This window comes from Poecilia reticulata, chromosome 2, assembly GCF_904066995.2.
Source record: "Poecilia reticulata chromosome 2, P_reticulata-male-v2, whole genome shotgun sequence".
NCBI classification, from domain to species: domain Eukaryota; kingdom Metazoa; phylum Chordata; class Actinopteri; order Cyprinodontiformes; family Poeciliidae; genus Poecilia; species Poecilia reticulata.
The window spans coordinates 21,607,526-21,625,537 of NC_088831.1; the positions used below are offsets into that span (position 1 = coordinate 21,607,526).

Sequence of the window (18,012 nt, forward strand, 5' to 3'; positions counted from 1 at the left end):
AAACCTTTAAAACATCAATTTTCAGATTTTCTTGGAACTAATCTTGGTGTTTTCCGTCATCCTGGCTTTGCTGAATATCATGTACTTCTGTTCATTCCAGGCAGGTTGTAGTTCTGATATACAACAGCATGTTCCTGGGAGCTTCCCATTTGATTCTTCAACACTGTTGACCATTTGTAACAAAACCTTTGCTGGTCATACGCTAATATCTTGGAAAATGTCAAGAGTTTCCAGATTTTTCCCTTAGTCTTTAAAACCTATAAGCGACAGAAACTGTGATAATTTTTCACAACTCAATCTAGGGTAATGATCTCCTTGGTCACCACTCATACATTACACAAACACACCACCTTACATCCAATAACTAGTAGAAGTTTATACAGGTCAGATTTGATCAAAATAAGTCTACTAATTGTGCAACAATGAAATTATGTTACCAATTATTTGGTTAAAAAAGGAAGCAAATCACAGGTTGAATTAAAAAAAAAAATCTTAATGAAATAAAAGTTGAATTTCTTTGTAGGCTTTTTCTTCACCAGATACTAATTGATATGTTTTTCATGTTTTCTTGGAAACATCCAGTGGTTCATTAGTACATTTCAAAGCTAACGCTAATCTCTTCATCCCTCGTTGTGTGTTCTCATTCCATCCCGATCTCTCCTCCTCCTCCTCCTCATGCATGGCTCACTCCACTCTACTCCTCTGGTTGCTCATCACTCCCTAAAAAGAGTCAGGAAACATGAGCTCAGGCGACACAGTCTGCCCCCTAAAGGGCAAAAAAAAAAAAAAAAAAAAGCATAACCCCACAATTAATAGACCGAGATCAGATGCAAAAACCTTAACCCTTAAGAAATAGTTTGGCCTAAAAAAAAACAAAGTTCACCCAAACAGATAAAAACACTTTATTTGAGTGAATTTTCATAGGGACTGATGGTAAGAGGGCATATTGTGACGTTTCACCCTCAATCAAGCAAGTTTCAGTCACCGCTGACCATCATCACTCGAACATTCTGCTGCAGGCACCAAGTTAAAGGAGAATACTGGACTGTAACACACAGGGAGGAGGGGCCAATGAAAACCACCACAGCCAGTTTGGAAATACTGCAAGGCCACCGTGGGCTAGACTCACACACAGCTGAAGAAGAAGTCCACCTACAGCTCCAAGTCAGACACTTTGTTGATTTTTTTTTCTTCTTTTTTTCTGTTTCTGAGAAGGAAAACCGTGCAGGAATTTCACCTTAAATATTATGTTTCTCTGTGTCCCTCTGGAAAAATAAAATAAAATAAAAAGTTTCTTTCCTTGATCCGAGTTAAACGTCTTTAGTCGAATAAATTATTACAGGAAAAATGCAAGATCCCGCCAACTATCTGTCCATGTCAGCTTCGAAGGAAATGATGTTGACGACTGACCTCGTCGCATCCTTTAGTCTGGAGGCAGACAAAAAAAAAGAAAGAAGAAGAAACAAAACGGGCACGGTTGTAAACAAATTCACGAGGGTCGTCATCATCTCACACGGAGTCGTGACATCATCCACTCAAGACCTTGACACAACCTGGAGGCGATGGAGACGAGACGGACAGACCAGTGTTAGGATAAGCTTCATTAAGAATGTATTATGGGTTTTTTTCCCTCCCAGATAAAAACACAATGACAGAGTTCAGAAGATGTTGTTCTCACCCCTCCCCGGTGAGGGCGCAACAGGCCTGGATGTGCCACTGGTGGTCTTTGACAGAGGTAAGTTGGAGGCTCTGGGAGATTTCAGCCACAGTCATGCAGCCTTTCACATCCTGCTTGTTCGCAAATATCAACAGACCTGCTTTTCGTAGATCCTGTGAAAGTAAAGGAATGGTATTTTTTACTAGTTTCTTTTCTTTCTTTTATAGTTTTACTAAATCACAAAAAAGAACAAACATGACTCGATAATTCAAAACTAGAACGGATTTGTATTCTTATGTTTTCTTTCTAGCAAAGCACAAATTAAACAACTTTCAGATGACAAAACACATCCAAACACAAGATGCTTAAGAAACTTTTTAACCAAAATTGTATTTATAAGCACAAATAAAGCAGAAAAAAAACTAATCACAAGGTGTACGCACACACATAAAACACAAATTAAAGGCTTAAACACGATTTCAATTTGAACACAGGAGCTCAAACTCCATCACAAGATGAAAATTTGGACTGATGTCAGATATTAATACTCCTGTTATGGCCGATAATTGATATTTACCAATACCATATGCATTTCCCTATACTTTGTAGACACCGTAAAAGTGACTTCACTGCCTACATTACATATTCAAACAGGAACAAGATGGAAATAAATAATTGGTCCAGTTTTAGTTATGGGGCCGACACTGATATGTTAAAAAAAAGACTAACATTGCCTGATACCGATGTTGAAGCCGATATATCGTGCATCCCTCTATAAAACAAATCATAGAACAAAGACCATCCAATATGTATCATGTATTCACCATTATTTGGCTTTTATTGCTTAATCTACAAATTTCAGCTAATCTCAAAAGTCCAAAGCTGATTCCTTTGTTCTTTTCATTTAACTGAGAAAGATATTCATACTTTTACTTTGCTTTCAACTGCACCTCAGCTGTAGGCGGTAAGTCAGAAAACTTTGCAAGAAAGTATTTCTTCAAGCTTTCAAACAACTAAACTTATGTTCCTAAAGCATTTTAGGCCTTTCTAGACAAGATTATGGGCACTTAAAGTAAGAAAATAACTAAAAGGAGCCAGCAAAAGATGAAAACAAAAACAAACATGACAACATTTAAATGTAACACCAGAGAAGAACATAATCTTTGGTGCTTTTTAATGTACAATAAGATTCCAGAGATAAGAGCTGATGTGACAGTTCTCACTCTACAACCAGATCTGATGGGTGTGAATCACCAACAGTGACTTGGCTCAAATTACAAACTGGAACTGCTAGAAAAGCTCCAATCAAAGGAGATTAGGCACAAAAATAATTATAAATACCTCCATGAATATTGTTTTCACCCACCACGGCTGTATCATGTAGCATAAGCTAATAATAACAAGGGTAATGAAATATTGATTTCGAACACATATACGAGTGTGTGCATGAAGCATCTTCAGTCTAAACCTGCTGATTTATAAACATACATGATTATGACTCACTTCATGTGCCAGCATTCTGCAGAGCTCTTCTTTGGTCACCGAGATCCTCTCTCTGTCTGTGCTGTCAACCACAACGATGACAAACTGGACACAAAGGAGAGACAAACAGTCTATTAATAACAGAAATCTGCATCTTACATTTTCAAGAACTGAGACGCCACATAATCAGTCACACTCTCACTAGCCATCAACATTCGCAGTTATTTAGAAGTTAGTGTGAGAAGCCCACACACGCGTCCTTTCCACAAATAAAACTTATTCTCACGGTTATTTTAACTTCTTTTATTTTCTCATTGCAGACTTTATAAATGCAGGGTATGTTCTGTCCTGCTCAGTCAAGTTCACACTACATAATCAGAGTGTCTCAAAAAGGGTCAAAAAAATTTAATTTATCATTTGTTAATGTTTATACATAAGCTAAAATTAATAAGTGGACGTTGGAGACTCCAAATAACACCATCTTGTAATCATGGTTCCTACAATATTACCTAAAAGGCTGCCTTTAAAATCAAATGGCATTTTCAAAATAACATTTCCAGCTCTCTTTGTGACATTTTACACATTTGAATACATAATGTAAACATTTTCTGCTTTATCCATGTATTTCACCCGTGACAGAACAACACGATAAACACGTTAGGGTTTAACGCTGCCGTCTGTCCCAGAGATACTTTTTTGATGTTGCTGTCTTATAATGGAGAGTACGCTAAATCTGGATTGAACTGATCTACAGCACAAAACTGATTACTTTAGGAATGTTTCATACATTTTGTTTGTAAAAAAAAAAAAAAGTTTTAAGATTTCCTAGTTTAACTGCTGTAAGTCCAGATTAAAGCGCAGACTCAAAGATGTTAGAAAAAAAACTGTTAGCAATTTAAACACAAAAGATCTGGGAACTGCATAACTTTTCTAAACTCCACATGAACTCTGTATGTGCACTGCAAAAGTACAAAATCTTACCACGTAATTTTCATCTAGTTTCTAGTGCAAATATTTTAGTACACTTGAAATAAGACAAACTAACTAAAAACTAAGCTTTCAGCAAGAAGTAGGTGCTTTTTCAAGTACACAATTCCTTAAAATTGATGAAAATGTCCTAGTTCCAATAGCAGATAAATTAACTTGCAACATGGGAAAAATGTCTTGTTACAAGTGAAATAATCTGCCAATGAAACAGATACTTTTAAGTAATTATGTACTTAAAGCAAGACCCTATATCTTGCTGAAAAGTTACTTGTGATTTAGTTTCGTCTTATTTCAAGTGTACTAGAATATTTTTTTACTGGAAACTAGACCAAAAATACTTGGTAAGATTTTGTGATTTTGCAGTGTGCCGTTCTTTTCAACAGCATTTGACATCAGCTGAAGAAATGAATGTTTCTTCAGCTGCAACCTGCAGAGATATGCAGCAAGTAAACTTACTAGAGACGTAATTCAGTCATTTGAATCACCTGCGTCAAAGCGAGGAGAAATGCAAGTACCGAATTTGGTTCTCAAATGTGTCCTTCGGTACAATGACAACCTGTTGCTGCTTCTTAATTTTTTTTTGCATAAACAAATTTTAAAAGGTGTTTGTAAATCCAGATCTCCCCTGCAAGTTGAGAAAAAGCTTCCCCGAAGAAATACATCGGTACTTAGTGGAAACCAATAATTTAAAAATCTGTTTCATTTACATTTTCTGCTTTAGATTCTCTCTTTTTTTTTTCCACAAACGGCGAGATAAAAGCAGCTGGGAACAATAACCACCTCTGTGTTGGTGTAGTACGTATTCCAGGACGACCTCAGAGACTCCTGGCCTCCGATGTCCCACATCAGAAAATGGGTGTTGTTGACCACAATTTCCTCCACGTTGCTTCCAATCGTAGGAGAAGTGTGCACCACCTCATTCATTGAGCTGCAGAATCACCCAAAGAATAACAGTTATCGAACACGAACACCAAAGTGTCACAGCTCAACAAATAAGCTTCGTATTCACAGAGAAAAAGCATGCATATTTAATGACTTTCATTGTGGTTTATGGGGTAACTTACAACTGGTAAAGAATGGTAGTCTTGCCCGCATTGTCCAGGCCAACAATAATGACTTTGTGCTCTGAAAAGAAGAGAGGCATCATATCAAAGAATGTGCAAACAACCATGAATTCATAATGTGGGTTTAGTGGCTGGGCATTTGCCGCGTGCCTCTTACATAAACTCAGCAGATGAAAGCTGTGTTTTCTGACGTGGAAGCACACTTCCCCTTTTTTTTTTTTTTTTTCAAGGTTTTGTTGACCTACATTTGAAGGTAGTTTGAAAGAGGGTAATGAGAGAGGGGGGAGACGTGCTGCAAATGTTGTCAGGCCGGGAATCGAACCTGCGACCACCACCAAGAGGACTAAGGCCTCCATGCGTGGGTTGTGCTTTGCCCCTGCGCCACCACAGCACCCACACTTCCCTTTTTGCGTCCTGGCTGAGATTTTGAAAACTGTGAACTCTTGTTTAAGTCACAGATCAATCACAGCAAAACTGCTCATGAGGGGACTGGAGCACAAATATTCACACACAGATACAATTATTATGGGGGAAAGGTCCAAAGAACAGGTGCCATGCTTAAAAAGAGAGAGAGAAAGCTTTCTCTGTTGATTAAGTAACATCTGTTATGGCAAGAATAACAACAACAATGACAAAAGTTCCTATATTTAGATCCTGTGACAAAAAAAAAAAAAGAGGAACAAAAACCAGCTGGTTTTGTTCATAATTGTCAAATGAGCAGAAACTGGAACATGACGGGAAAAGATAAAAGTGCCCATAAAACTATGACGTTCTCTTACTGTACTTTCTGATGTGTAGCGAGTCACATCTCTGAACTAGTTTGCTGATTCAGTCACATTCAAAAGCAGGTGGTATTAGATTTCTGTTATCTGCTCTTGATATTTGTGTATTTTTTAGCATATCAAAACAGAATCGTTCACAAACGTAAAATTTAACTTGAGACCTGTGAAAAAAAAAGACATTATTTTCAGGAGTGTAACACTGTGGCACATTTTTATTATTCACGACATTGTGACGCCTGAGCATTTTACTACAGTAATTTGATTAAATTCCCATTACAAAGAATATCTACACAGCGTTTCCTTGCTAATCTACTCAACGGTGTTTCCACCACTCGCCAACTTAGGTTATTAAATTCTCTCACTTTCAGCTTTGTTCCATTTGCAATAATCATTTGTTTTATCTGTCTTTTTTCTTGATTTGGTCATTTTCCTGTGCATTTCTTAAACGTCTGTCTGTTTTAAACCTTTAAAAGATCCTGATTGGATCAAATTGGCTCCATGAAGATTGATAGATTTACTCTACTGAACACAACCTTCGTGAGCAAGTTAAAATGAAATTATAATGTTGAGGCAATGTTCAATGGTGCTACATTGGTCCTGTCATTCATTCAGATGTTCCTTTGACAGGTACAGCTGGCCCAACAGATTGTGTGACGAAGCTTTTTTTTATTTATGGAAACAGCATTTAGAAGATTTTTAAAGAACACACTACAGTCAAACTTCTATTGGACGTCCTGGACAAAACACCTGATTCACTAAGACTCACTAACTTACAGGACCTGCAGCTAAATGCTTGGTATCAGATGCAATGGAAGGTTTGCAAGGATCTAAATCTTTATAAGTAGAAGATAAAGGCATGTTTTATGAAACTCTGTGCATGAGTGGAAAGTTTACGTAGGAAGATATTCCTGAAAACCTGGTAATGCTGGCCGGAGGGGAGCTAAGGCAGTCCACCAGCGGCCCGCTGTGTTCCTGAAAAACTTTAAAAGTTACAAAAATCTGAAGGTGCATGAGCAGGCATCATAATTTGGAAACAGGCAGGTGGAAGGTTTTCACAGTTCAATGCATTAACTACAAACCTAGCTTAATCGTTTTTGCCTGTCTCTGCGGTGTACACATAAAAAAAAAACCATTTTAAAATAAACAAACGACACTTAGCCTGGTGGGGCGGCAATTAAAGCCTGGTGGGCCACCAGGCTTGTCATACACTGGAATTAGCTCTGATATTGATTTCTAACAAACAAACCAATATCAATTCAAAAGTTTTATTTCTACCGCTTTTACCAATTCACATATGAAAAAAAGTCTAAAAACTGCAACATAAATCTGCTTCATTAGCTCACAAAATTAAAACGACTCACTTGTCATCTTAAGTTACCATTTGATGCAGTAATATAAAGATTCAAACTCTACCTTCCACAGTAAAAATGAGCAAAACTTCACTAAATCTGATTTGTTCAGCCTCCTTGTTCAAATGGGATCCTTATTCTGTTTTATGTCTCTTTGTAAAAGAAACGCGGCATCACTTGTCACGTTAACAGCATCTCATTCGCTGGAACTATAAATTCAGTTCAAATAAATCAGCACTGGATATTTTAATGAAAAAACCCGAAACGTCTCGTGTAAACATTTACGTCTTCTTTATAGTCGCTCAGAAAACTGAAGCTACAGAGGCTTGAAAAGCTGTGGGGAAGCTTATTTCAGAAAACCTTTGATCAACAAACAGTGTTTTGCTCAGACGAGGGTGTGTGTACAGCTCGCTGCTCTGCCAGCAAAAGTGCAACTGGAAAAAAGACGGCAAAGAGTAAGAAAGGTCACGCAGGTGTGAAATTCTGCTGCTTGCAAACCATTTGTATGAAGAAACTGTCAACATCTTTACATGTGGGCTTCATGGGGAGGATGTGAAGTCAACTGTAGAAATGATGAAGATATAACATTTTCAAACCCCTCTTCCATACTCACACGGACTTTAAAAATATTTTTAATTTCAAAGCAAAAGAAAGAAGAAAAACACTACCCCTCCTAGCTATAAGGGTCTTTTTTTTACTGATCCAAATCTTTAATTGTTCAAACTAACCAAATACCACGTGGCAAACCTCACAAACATTGTCAATACACTGTTAAGACACATTTTTGCCAAGGTTCTCATCGGGATGCTTGTTTTTATTAAGCTTAGTCTAAATTAACTTCTGTCCCTTTAAACATCACATCTGGTACTAAAGCAGGGACAGTCATTGTAGAGCACACTGGAACATTTCAGGGCTGCTGGCAACACAAATTCAACAACAAAAGATTTAAATAAACCCTATAGGAGGAACTGATCTACATAAAATACAGAAAAGCTAAGGGATTATCAAGCAACAGCATTTGAGTTTTCATTAATGCACCAGACGCATTAAACACGGTTAGCTTCTGAAGACATGCACTGAGAATAGCTGACAGTTTAAAATGGCACGACGGTGAGGGTCCAACTCAATAGATAAATAGTAATCTGTATTAATAAAACCATTCTGATAAGGTGATGAGCCAGCAGTGGCTCATCAATGTGATTCACCCATTGATCTTTACTTGCCCCGGTAATCATCTGACATGCTCTGTGGAGGGCTGTGGTTGTGTACCCCCTACTCTCCGCTCATAATGCCGGTGGCATCGGCTCAAACTCAACGGGATTCACGTTACAGGGGGTGTCGAAAAGACCTGCTTACCGATTCAAGCTCAAGACGTGGTTTCACTTACCTCCGCTCCCAAAAGCTGGGAGCATAAATAATACAGCACACGGCTAATCAACACTGAGCTAGTAGGAAACAGTGCTCTCCGGCAAATAAAAGCAAAACAGTGGATTTAAATGAGGGTGATTTCCCCCCACACGGACACTTTAATCGTCATGACAGAAACATTTCCACACTGTCATGCACATAAAGCTGGCTTCTTGGCTACTGTGAGGGAACAACCAGTGGGCCTTCTCCGACCAAAGAGGCCAATTAGCTTCCACGACTTCCCACAATCTCACATCCTCTACCAACAGAGCACTCTTACCTTGGTGATTGAAAAGCCTCCATAGCTTCGTAAATAGTATCCCCATGGCTAACGGTGAAGTTTGTTCGATGCCAGCTTTGGAAATATCGGATACCACTTAGCTAGCTAGCATTGATGATATGTATTGCTATCAACTTGACAAAGCTAGATAGCCTGGTAACTACACCGACAAATAGCTGTAAAAGCGTTTAACTACAACCTCCATGCTGGTATCGCCTAATATTACTTGAGAAGTCCCTTTCCAGAAGACATGATATGGAAATATGACGGCTAGGAACGAGAGAACCAAGACGAAAGTGGTAACCAGTGTGGCTAAGTGGTTGATATCAGCTGGCTGTTCTGTTGTAAAGTGCGCTGAGCTGTCAAGTTGGCGCATGCGCACTATCACTCAGTTACAATATAATATAATATAATATAATATAATATAATATAATAAGGATAAAACTACCATCCATACAACAGTGCATTTTATTTCAATACAGTTGTAAAATGACGATGCACACATACATTCTAATTAGTTTATCACTCTCTCACAACCAGTTTTCATATTTTTATGTTGGTGCTAAAACTTCACTGTTTGGAAAAAACAAAAACAAAAGATTTTACTCATTTATGACCCATAGCATGAGAATAACCGCTGCATGTTATAATACAAGGTTCAAGAGTATATCACTGAAAGATTCTGCTCTATTTTTCCTGTGTTTATTGGCAGTGTATATTTAAATAAATAAATAAATAAATAACAAACGAAAAAAACCTGGAAAATCCACTACATTTAGCATAAAGCAGCTTGTAACAGAAGTGAAATTCGGAAAGACATGAAAGTGGTTGATCAGAATCCTCTGATTTTCCCTTAAATTGGTTAAAATCAAATCAGCAGACCGGGTACTGAAAAACAAATTTTTCTTCATTCGTTAGGCACATAAAAACTTAAAACCAGTCATTTTTCCTGTTGTAGACACGTCAATAAATAGCATGTTCTTTTAATTAGCTTTTTGTTTGGTAAAAAATCAGATAAAGACTAGCGGATAGTTCATATTATATTGAATTGAAGTCTACCACCTCTATCAAACAGGAAACAGGGAAAACATTTTTTCCTGTTTGGTTAAAGATAGTTACATGTAACTGTTAGTTACACCTGAAAACAAAGACGACGGTCAGGATCAGCTTCTGCCCGGTGAACATTTTATAGTTGTTATAAAACCGTTTAAAAAAGAAATCTTGATCTGAATTATCTGCAGTACCTTGAATTAAACCAATGGAATGTAATCAGATTTACCAAAAGTAGAATTTTTAGGTTTCTCCTCTGTCATTTTTGACAATATTTACACATGGAAGCCCTCAATATATCACAAACTAAAATCCACTCTTGTATTTTCATAATCATGCCCAGACAAAAAACAAACTAAATGCACATCATAGCATTCCACTACAGCTACAGTGCCTTACAAAAGCATTCGTGTTACCACCTCACTCCTTAATGTATTAGATTTAGGTGCTTTGTGGTAGAGCAACATAAAGTACCAGATCATTTTTAAATGAAAGGAGAATGATACATGCACTTACATTTTGATTTGATTGCAGCTTAAATTTTGTAAGGTGAATGTACCAGAACAGGAGGCTGACATTTTTGCCTATTGAAGCTCGGTGAGATTACGTGGAAATAATCTCAGGTGGATTTAGGCGTAGACTTTGACAGGACCACTTTAACACTAGACACCTAGCATACCTTCTGCATACTCCAATAGTTCTTTTTTCCCCCCCCAAGATTGATGGGTTTTTTTTCGCTTCTTCTTTATACCCACTTTAGCCAGTATCACCACAGGTCTATGCCGCCACCACCATGTTTCATCCCAATTACAACTTCAGCTGTGAATACTCTTGAAAGGCACTGCATATTAAAATAATACACCCATAATTATCCAGACGGGTAAGATAACAAAACGCTACACTTCCGGGTCTTAGTGACCCCTCATTCCTGAGGTTTGGAGCTTTAAACATCTCTGTATTTGCGCAACTTTGCATACGACCGATTGAACAAACATGGGAGTTCAGGGAAAGTAAAGAAGGGGGTTCGGGAAGCTACTGGATGAACTTTGAAGAGGAAAATATATATAATATTGTAAACAAATAGCAAAAGTCAAGAATTTTTTTGAACAAGCTTGCTCACGTCGAGGACGGTAGAACACAAACGTATTATTAATGGCATATTTTTGCTTCCCTCATGTCTTAAGATACGTTTAAACAAGCACTGAGTTGCTGAGTCGCAGCCGAGTTGCTGTCTGGCACCGGCTTCGCAGCCCCCCACCTACATGCTACAGGGACAGCTGAGATGGCAGGGAAAGTGTAGAAGACCCCACACTTTCACTTGCTAGTTGATTTAACTTACAAGCTACTTGTGTGACACATTAAAACAAGCTAAACTTCCACCCTTCGTTTAAAACATAGTTCTTGTGCTACATGTCCACCCTCATATTCACGTCATAGCAAAGGCAGTTGTTTCTTTTTTTATTATTATTATTATTATTAGGTTATAAATGTCCATTTGGCAACAACAACCATGGTCAAAAGGGGATATGAGGTACTACACAGACATAAGAGATAGTTCCAGTTCACATGAGTGAAGTAGACTCATCATGACGGAGCCACCGCCGCCTCAGCGATTGTGACTATCGGCTCACAGCCTGTGCTTGGCGGAGTCCTGGCTGTAGCCTCCGGGGGATCCGCGGTTGCGGTGAGGCTTGTAAGAGTCCTGGTAGGGGTCTTGGTAGTCCTCCTCCATTAGTGGAGAGTGGTCCCTGCTGTGCTGTGAGCCCGACGACAGGCGGTTGTGGTTCTTCCGGGCTCGCTCGTTGTGATAGTTCTCATCTGCGGGCATCAGATTGCGGCGCTCGACGGGAGAATGGTCGGTAGTCGTGTGGTTGCTGTTTCGATTCTTTTGGGCCTATTTGAGAGAGAAATATTATGAATGTGCAGTTTGTATGTATGTATACTGCATGAAAATATACAAAAGACACTTTCCTCACTGTCTGATGTTAACGCAGACCAAACTTGTTCTGTTTTAGGTTAGCTAGGATAACCAAAATTGCCAAATAAATGAGAGAAAGAATATTGTTATCTTCCTAAAATGATGGAATAAATAATTTTTTGCAAAAAGTTTTTTTTTTATTTTTATTTTTTTTTTTAACTTAAATCATCTTTGGGGGGAAAAAAAGGTGGCGACCTTTTTTTTTATTTTCCAAAAATCATTTTTGTAGTCAAAGCATGACTTATGTTAATATTTTAGGAAGGTGACGACATATTTGCTTAGTACTTGGTAGAAATATCCTTTAAAAAGGCAGATGTTTGGGTATCCTTCCACAAACTTCTCTTCGCTTGAGTTTTGACCAACTGTCTTTCATTAAGTCACTTTTTGAATAATTTCATGGTATTCTTCAATTCAATTCTTTAACGCCCTCACATTTTCAAAGTGTCTGACGTGATGATTTGAAACGTGTGGCTAATAAATCAAAACACACAGCCAGCCTGGTGAAGTACTGTACACATCAATTCAAAAACACTTTATAAGCAACTTAAGTAACAGAAGGGAAAATTTCCGGTTCATAGCAGATTCCTTGGTTTGCATGGCAGGAAGTAACATGAAACTTTCTGCAACGTTTGTGTCACAATGAGTATGATATGACTAATGGCTGGTAGGCGGAGCCAACAACCAATCGTCTACCTCGCAAAGGTATTCACACTTTTTAACCTTTTCCATATTATTGTCTTTTTGCAATGACAAACATCAGTGTATTTCACTGACCTGACTGTGTCTGCAAAGTGTGATGTACATTGTGTTTTCATCACGAGGATCAAGAAACAAACCGGACATGTCAGGGAGAAAGCTCTGGAGAAGTTTAACGGAGGGTTATCACAATATCACAAACTCTGACCTTTTTCACCGGGCACAGTTTACATCATCAAAAGAAAGATAATAGCAAAGAAGTAGACAACAGACTTGTGGGAAGTACATTGTATGGATGTATTCCCTGAGCATGGAGAGGTTAGAACTGATTGCAGTGCTATTCTTTTAAAGAAACATGGGCAAAAATCTTAGTCTTGTGGATACATCCAGCAGCTCAAAAGACCTGTGGCTTTAACTCAAGTGAAAGGTTATTCTACAAAGTACTGATTTGAATGCACTCCATACTTCAGATTTTTCTTAGAAAAGAATAAAAATACAAAAAAGCAGGCGCCATGTTCCTTTTACTTCACGATTATGCGCTACTTTGTGTTGTATTTTCACAGAAAACGCCAACAAAAAACACTGAAGTTTGTGTTTGTAGCAAGACGTGAAAAAGATTAAGGTATATGATACATTTTTCAAAGTTTTAAAAGACACGGGTGAATAATAAAGTGTTCGATCTGAGTTTTATGGTTAAGCTTGATATGAATGGTTTGATATTTCGACTGGTCAAAATGGCAAAAAAAAGAAAAAAGATAACTACAAAACTATGAGGAACAGTTAAATATTCAATTACACGCAAAGAAAGGTGAAAATGAATTGAAAATTAATTAACAAACGAAAACAAGCAAACAGAACCCAACTCTGTGTTCACCTGGATGGCAGCGGGAAACGGGGAGAGAGCAGTGGAGCCCAGATTGCGTCCCAGCAGGGGGTTGAGCGGCGTGCTAAGTGAAGTGTGGGTAGCGCGCCAGTACGCCTCCAGGTATTCTGCCAGGTGTTCGCAGGCATCTTCAAGCTGGTTCTCGTCCAAAATGATGTCAAACATCTCCTGGGGTTGTGGAGGGGAAAAAAGGGCAAGGAGAGCGGGGAAAAGTTGCTGGAGTTTGCAAATTTCGTCACTCGTGGTTGCAGAGATAAAACTAATAACAGTATTGGAGAGTGCTTAAAGTTTACTCACAGATGGACACTGGGCTAGTTTTTCTGCTGCAACAAGCTGCACGTTCAAGTGTTTGCTTTGGGACTTCCCTCGTGATTTGATCAGACGCTGCAAGACCTGTTAACACGTTTAAAAGCAGAGAACTCAGCTAAATCTCTCCAAATATGAAATAGAATGGAACAGCTATAAATATTTTTTTTGTGTGATTTTTATGCCTTTCAAAAGTATGAACACTTTTTGAACTTTTCCACGTTTTGTCACATTCCAACCAAAAACTTCGATCAGTTTGATCAAGGATTTTATATGTTAGGCTAATGCAAAGTAACACATACGCTTGAATTGGAAACAAAATGTCCACCATTTCAAAGTATACAGCCTAATCAGAACTAAGCAAACCTCTACCACATGATGAAATAAGATGGTGAATGTTAGTGTCAGTAGGTTGTGTTAATGACTTTAGTTCACACTAGAAACCCAGGTTATTCACTTAAGATTAGCATATCAGCTGCAATGTGGATAGCAAAAGCTAGCTAGCCATGTTCACACAAAACTACAAATAAACATTTGAAAAGTGTGGCAAGCATTTGAATTTAGTTGCCTTTATCTTGTTACCCCTAAATAAAACTCGATGTAACCGATTGGCTACAGATTACTCTGAACTCCAGCCCCATAACGAAGCATGGTGGCGGCAGCATCAGGCTGTGGAGATTTTAAAAAATGTAATAAATAAATCTGAGAACTGTTAGGTCGTAGTTTGTGTTTTGTTTTACTTTGTGTCGGTTTGTTGCGTAAAACACCAAATAAGATCTGCTGGTTTTAACTTAAATATGAAAAAGTTGAAGAGCTCTTAATTCCAAGGCAGGGCACTTTCACATATTTTGCTTTCAGCCTTACCTTAGGAGATGACACCTTAACATGGACAATAATGGGAGCTAATGAGGTCTTGATAAGCTGTGCTGGGTGATTAATGGTGTCTGCATCCAACACCACCAGCTGTAGCGATCTGGCCAACTCAAAGATCCTTTCTATTTCACTCTGGACCTCAGCTGTAAGAAAACAAAGACATATAGCAGGGCGTCTGTGAACAAGCAGCAGCATGAGGCTGAACGCGAGACGTTAATCTGCTCAAACGCACACGAGACATGCACATCATTGAGCGAAACAGTTCCTGTAGCTTTACCGAGGCTGGAGCGGGTGTTGGACCTCTCAATGATGGCCCGTTTACTGGGGTTGTTAAGTACTGACCTCTTGGCCAACGATATATCAGCGGTGACCCTCGTGATGGATATCCTGCAACGATCCATAAACATGAGTAAGCACTGGCAGCCCGGCGGCGACCTAACGAGGGACAGTTTGTTAGCGCTGGCCGCTCACCTTCCATCGAACCTGTGCTTCAGGAAGTCAAACAGCGCTTTCTGCATCATATCTGTCACCTACAGCCACGAGTCAGAGAGACGGGAGAGGAAGTAGTGAAAAGACCGAAACAGAAAACGGCCGTGGTGTTCAGTACTGCCAGACCTTAAAGGTTTCTTCTGTTCTGACATTTTTTTGTCATGTTAAAATTTTAGATTGTTGAACAAGCTTTCACGTCAGAGATAAGTTTTCAAATCAGGATTTCATTAAACCTCTAAGTACACAAAGTTATCTGACGTCGTCAAAGAGCATGGGTATCCAGCGGGTATGATACCCAGTGGGTATCATTCAGCAATAAGAAAGAAACAGCACAAAAAGGGCTTTTAAGAGAGAGCTTCAGGACCAAAAAGAAGAAAAAGGTCTGTCTCATTGCAAAAAGATAAAATAAAAAAATCACACTTTTGATCCCAAGACTTGAAATAAAATGTTCTGCCAACCGATGAATCAAAAGAGAAACATTTTGAAAGTCCCACTGGTGGTAGTAAAACGTCCAGGGTTGCTATGCTACTTCAGTATTAGGATGACTTGATGTAGTCATGAACTTTACTCTGATGTAGTCATGAACTTTACTCTCTACCAGACAACTGGGAAAGGGAATGCCAGATTCAGATCATTTGGTGACCTTGTAAATCCAAAGCACACATGGAAGTCCCTCTCTAAATGGATACACACACATATTTTTGATTAGCCAAGTCATAACATGTACAAGGATGATGTGACTTAACCCAAAAAAGTCAGTTAATGCTTAAAAACACATCCAATGTGGCTGAATTAAAACTAAAGTGAGCCAAAAATTCCCTCACAATGATGTAAAACATTAATGGAGTGTTATAAGCTAACTCTTAAAAAGGGTCTGGTTGTTTTGGATACCCTTTTACCTCCCAAATCCCCCAAAAAACAAAACATAATGTGCTTTCTGTATTTACTCTGGTCAAGTTTGTCTGATTGCAATGTATGAAATCATCTGAAATATTTTAGAAGGGACAAAAATCGCAGCAGACGAAACATTTCATTGCCTTCTCCTAGCGCAAGAAATCGTTACACAATAATGTCTGTAAAAGCTCAAAATACTCATGCTACCACACATACTATGTTAAAATGCAGCAGAAAATGGACAGAAGGATCCTATTACTCCTTGTTGTATGCTTCCCAGTGAACCAGATCTTTGCATTACACACTCCACTGAGCCGGAGCCTCCGATATGGAAAGCGTTTCGAAGAAAGTGATTATCAGCTGCAGTGAATTGTCAGCAAGGCCACCGTACAGGTGAGTAACTGGAGCAGCAACACTGCAACTTTTAATTTAACCTTTCCTGACGGATAGAAGTGCGGTTTGACGACGTGGTTTGGATTAAAAACTCAAACTCAAGGTTAAATAATCAACAATCAAACGGAGGAGAAAGAACCACAGAGAAGCTCTACTGGTGGTTCTACTGGTTCTTCCAGATGCTAACGCTTCATTTAGAATTTAAAAGATAGTGGTAGACAGCTAAGTAATGTAATTAAGAATGAGACTAGTCTGTTGAGTATTAAACATATTTTCATTTACATTAAAACAGCTTGGTTATCCTATTGAGACTGAGGTTTTGTAGAATGGATTGAACATTACGACCCAGTTTGTCTGGTTAGAGTAGAGAGCAGTTCTGTCTCTTCACAGTCCGCCATTTTGAACCACGCAGCCTAATCAGAACTAACCACCAATAAGATAATAAAACAGTGCTGCTATTAGGTTGTGTTAATGACTTTAGTTCACACTAGAACCTCAGTTTATTCACTTACGATTATCATATTAGCAGTGTTTCACGTTTACACATAAAACACACTTTTCAAGAAAAAGTAAGAACATTTTGTTTGGTTGATTAAGTGACCATACACAAATTTACTTACTTTCTTTAAATCTTTGTTGTAAAAGAAATTGTGTGACATAGAGGCATCAGGTTTAAAGAAAAAATAAAGGATAACTCAGATAAATAGTGAAATAAAGGTAAATTTTTTTGTACCAGAGAATTACCCCTAAACATAAAAAATAAGCTTTCTGGTGTGTGTGTGCGTGTGATATGTGAATCAAAGCAGACAACACTGTTTCTGCCTTTGCCAAATCTTTCATCTGAATAAGTCAAATAAGCTTGACTTCATCGTGTCTTGATGTTGTTTGTGATGGAGCATGGAGCACTTGCATGTGCGGTGACTGACAGTGTAGCTGCACATGTGTACTTTTATTAGATTGCTTGTGAACCTGCAGCTTTTATGTCCTCAGAGAAGAGTTTACAGCTACAGAAGGTCAACTGTATCATTTTAACAGGAGGCTGACGCACCACACAAATCTCCTTTTCACCGTCACCTACTCAACCAGCCAAAACAATCGCTACAGCAACAAATCCACGTTTTGTCTGTTCTACCTTTGCTTCAGGGAAACAAAACCAACGGCAACAGACGCCCGGCGTGAAAAAGATTTAGGATTTTTTAAAATAATTTTTGTTTCTTTTTCGCCATCCCACACACTTCATTTCAAAGAGCAGTTCACATTATTCTGTGTTTCTAATTTCGATCCGTGCTCCACTTTTTCAGACCGATGCAGTTTACCCAGAAGGTTGTTGCCAAGGCAACGCCGGGACGGGAGGCAAAGAGCGTGATTCCATGACAACTGACTTCAGCGCTCCCCGTCACCTTTCTGGGTTTGCATTTCCGACCGATAATAAGTGAGGACAT

The 18,012-nt window shown here is 38.6% G+C and overlaps 2 protein-coding genes across 4 annotated transcripts in view; both read right to left on the reverse strand.

Moving 5' to 3' along the window:
* Nucleotides 1-886: 886 nt before the first annotated feature.
* On the reverse strand, nucleotides 887-9,375 carry arl5a (ADP-ribosylation factor-like 5A). The gene is made up of 6 exons (XM_008432321.2): nucleotides 9,009-9,375; nucleotides 5,191-5,251; nucleotides 4,907-5,054; nucleotides 3,161-3,244; nucleotides 1,679-1,830; nucleotides 887-1,553 (listed from the first exon to the last, which is right to left on the reverse strand). The coding sequence occupies exons 1-6, from the start codon at nucleotides 9,052-9,054 to the stop codon at nucleotides 1,505-1,507; spliced, it is 540 nt and encodes a 179-aa protein (XP_008430543.1). The 5' UTR covers nucleotides 9,055-9,375; the 3' UTR covers nucleotides 887-1,504.
* An 83-nt stretch (nucleotides 9,376-9,458) lies between these two features.
* cacnb4a (calcium channel, voltage-dependent, beta 4a subunit) overlaps nucleotides 9,459-18,012 on the reverse strand; it is a 33,190-nt gene continuing 24,636 nt past the window's right edge. For all 3 annotated transcript variants that reach the window (XM_008432335.3, XM_008432342.3, XM_081600544.1), the window contains 6 exons: nucleotides 15,266-15,324; nucleotides 15,072-15,181; nucleotides 14,786-14,937; nucleotides 13,913-14,008; nucleotides 13,607-13,783; nucleotides 9,459-11,952 (listed from right to left, as the gene is read on the reverse strand). In XM_008432335.3, coding sequence (XP_008430557.1) covers nucleotides 11,686-11,952; nucleotides 13,607-13,783; nucleotides 13,913-14,008; nucleotides 14,786-14,937; nucleotides 15,072-15,181; nucleotides 15,266-15,324 — 861 coding nt within the window. In that variant the 3' untranslated portion in view covers nucleotides 9,459-11,685. The remainder of the gene's footprint in view (nucleotides 11,953-13,606; nucleotides 13,784-13,912; nucleotides 14,009-14,785; nucleotides 14,938-15,071; nucleotides 15,182-15,265; nucleotides 15,325-18,012) is intronic.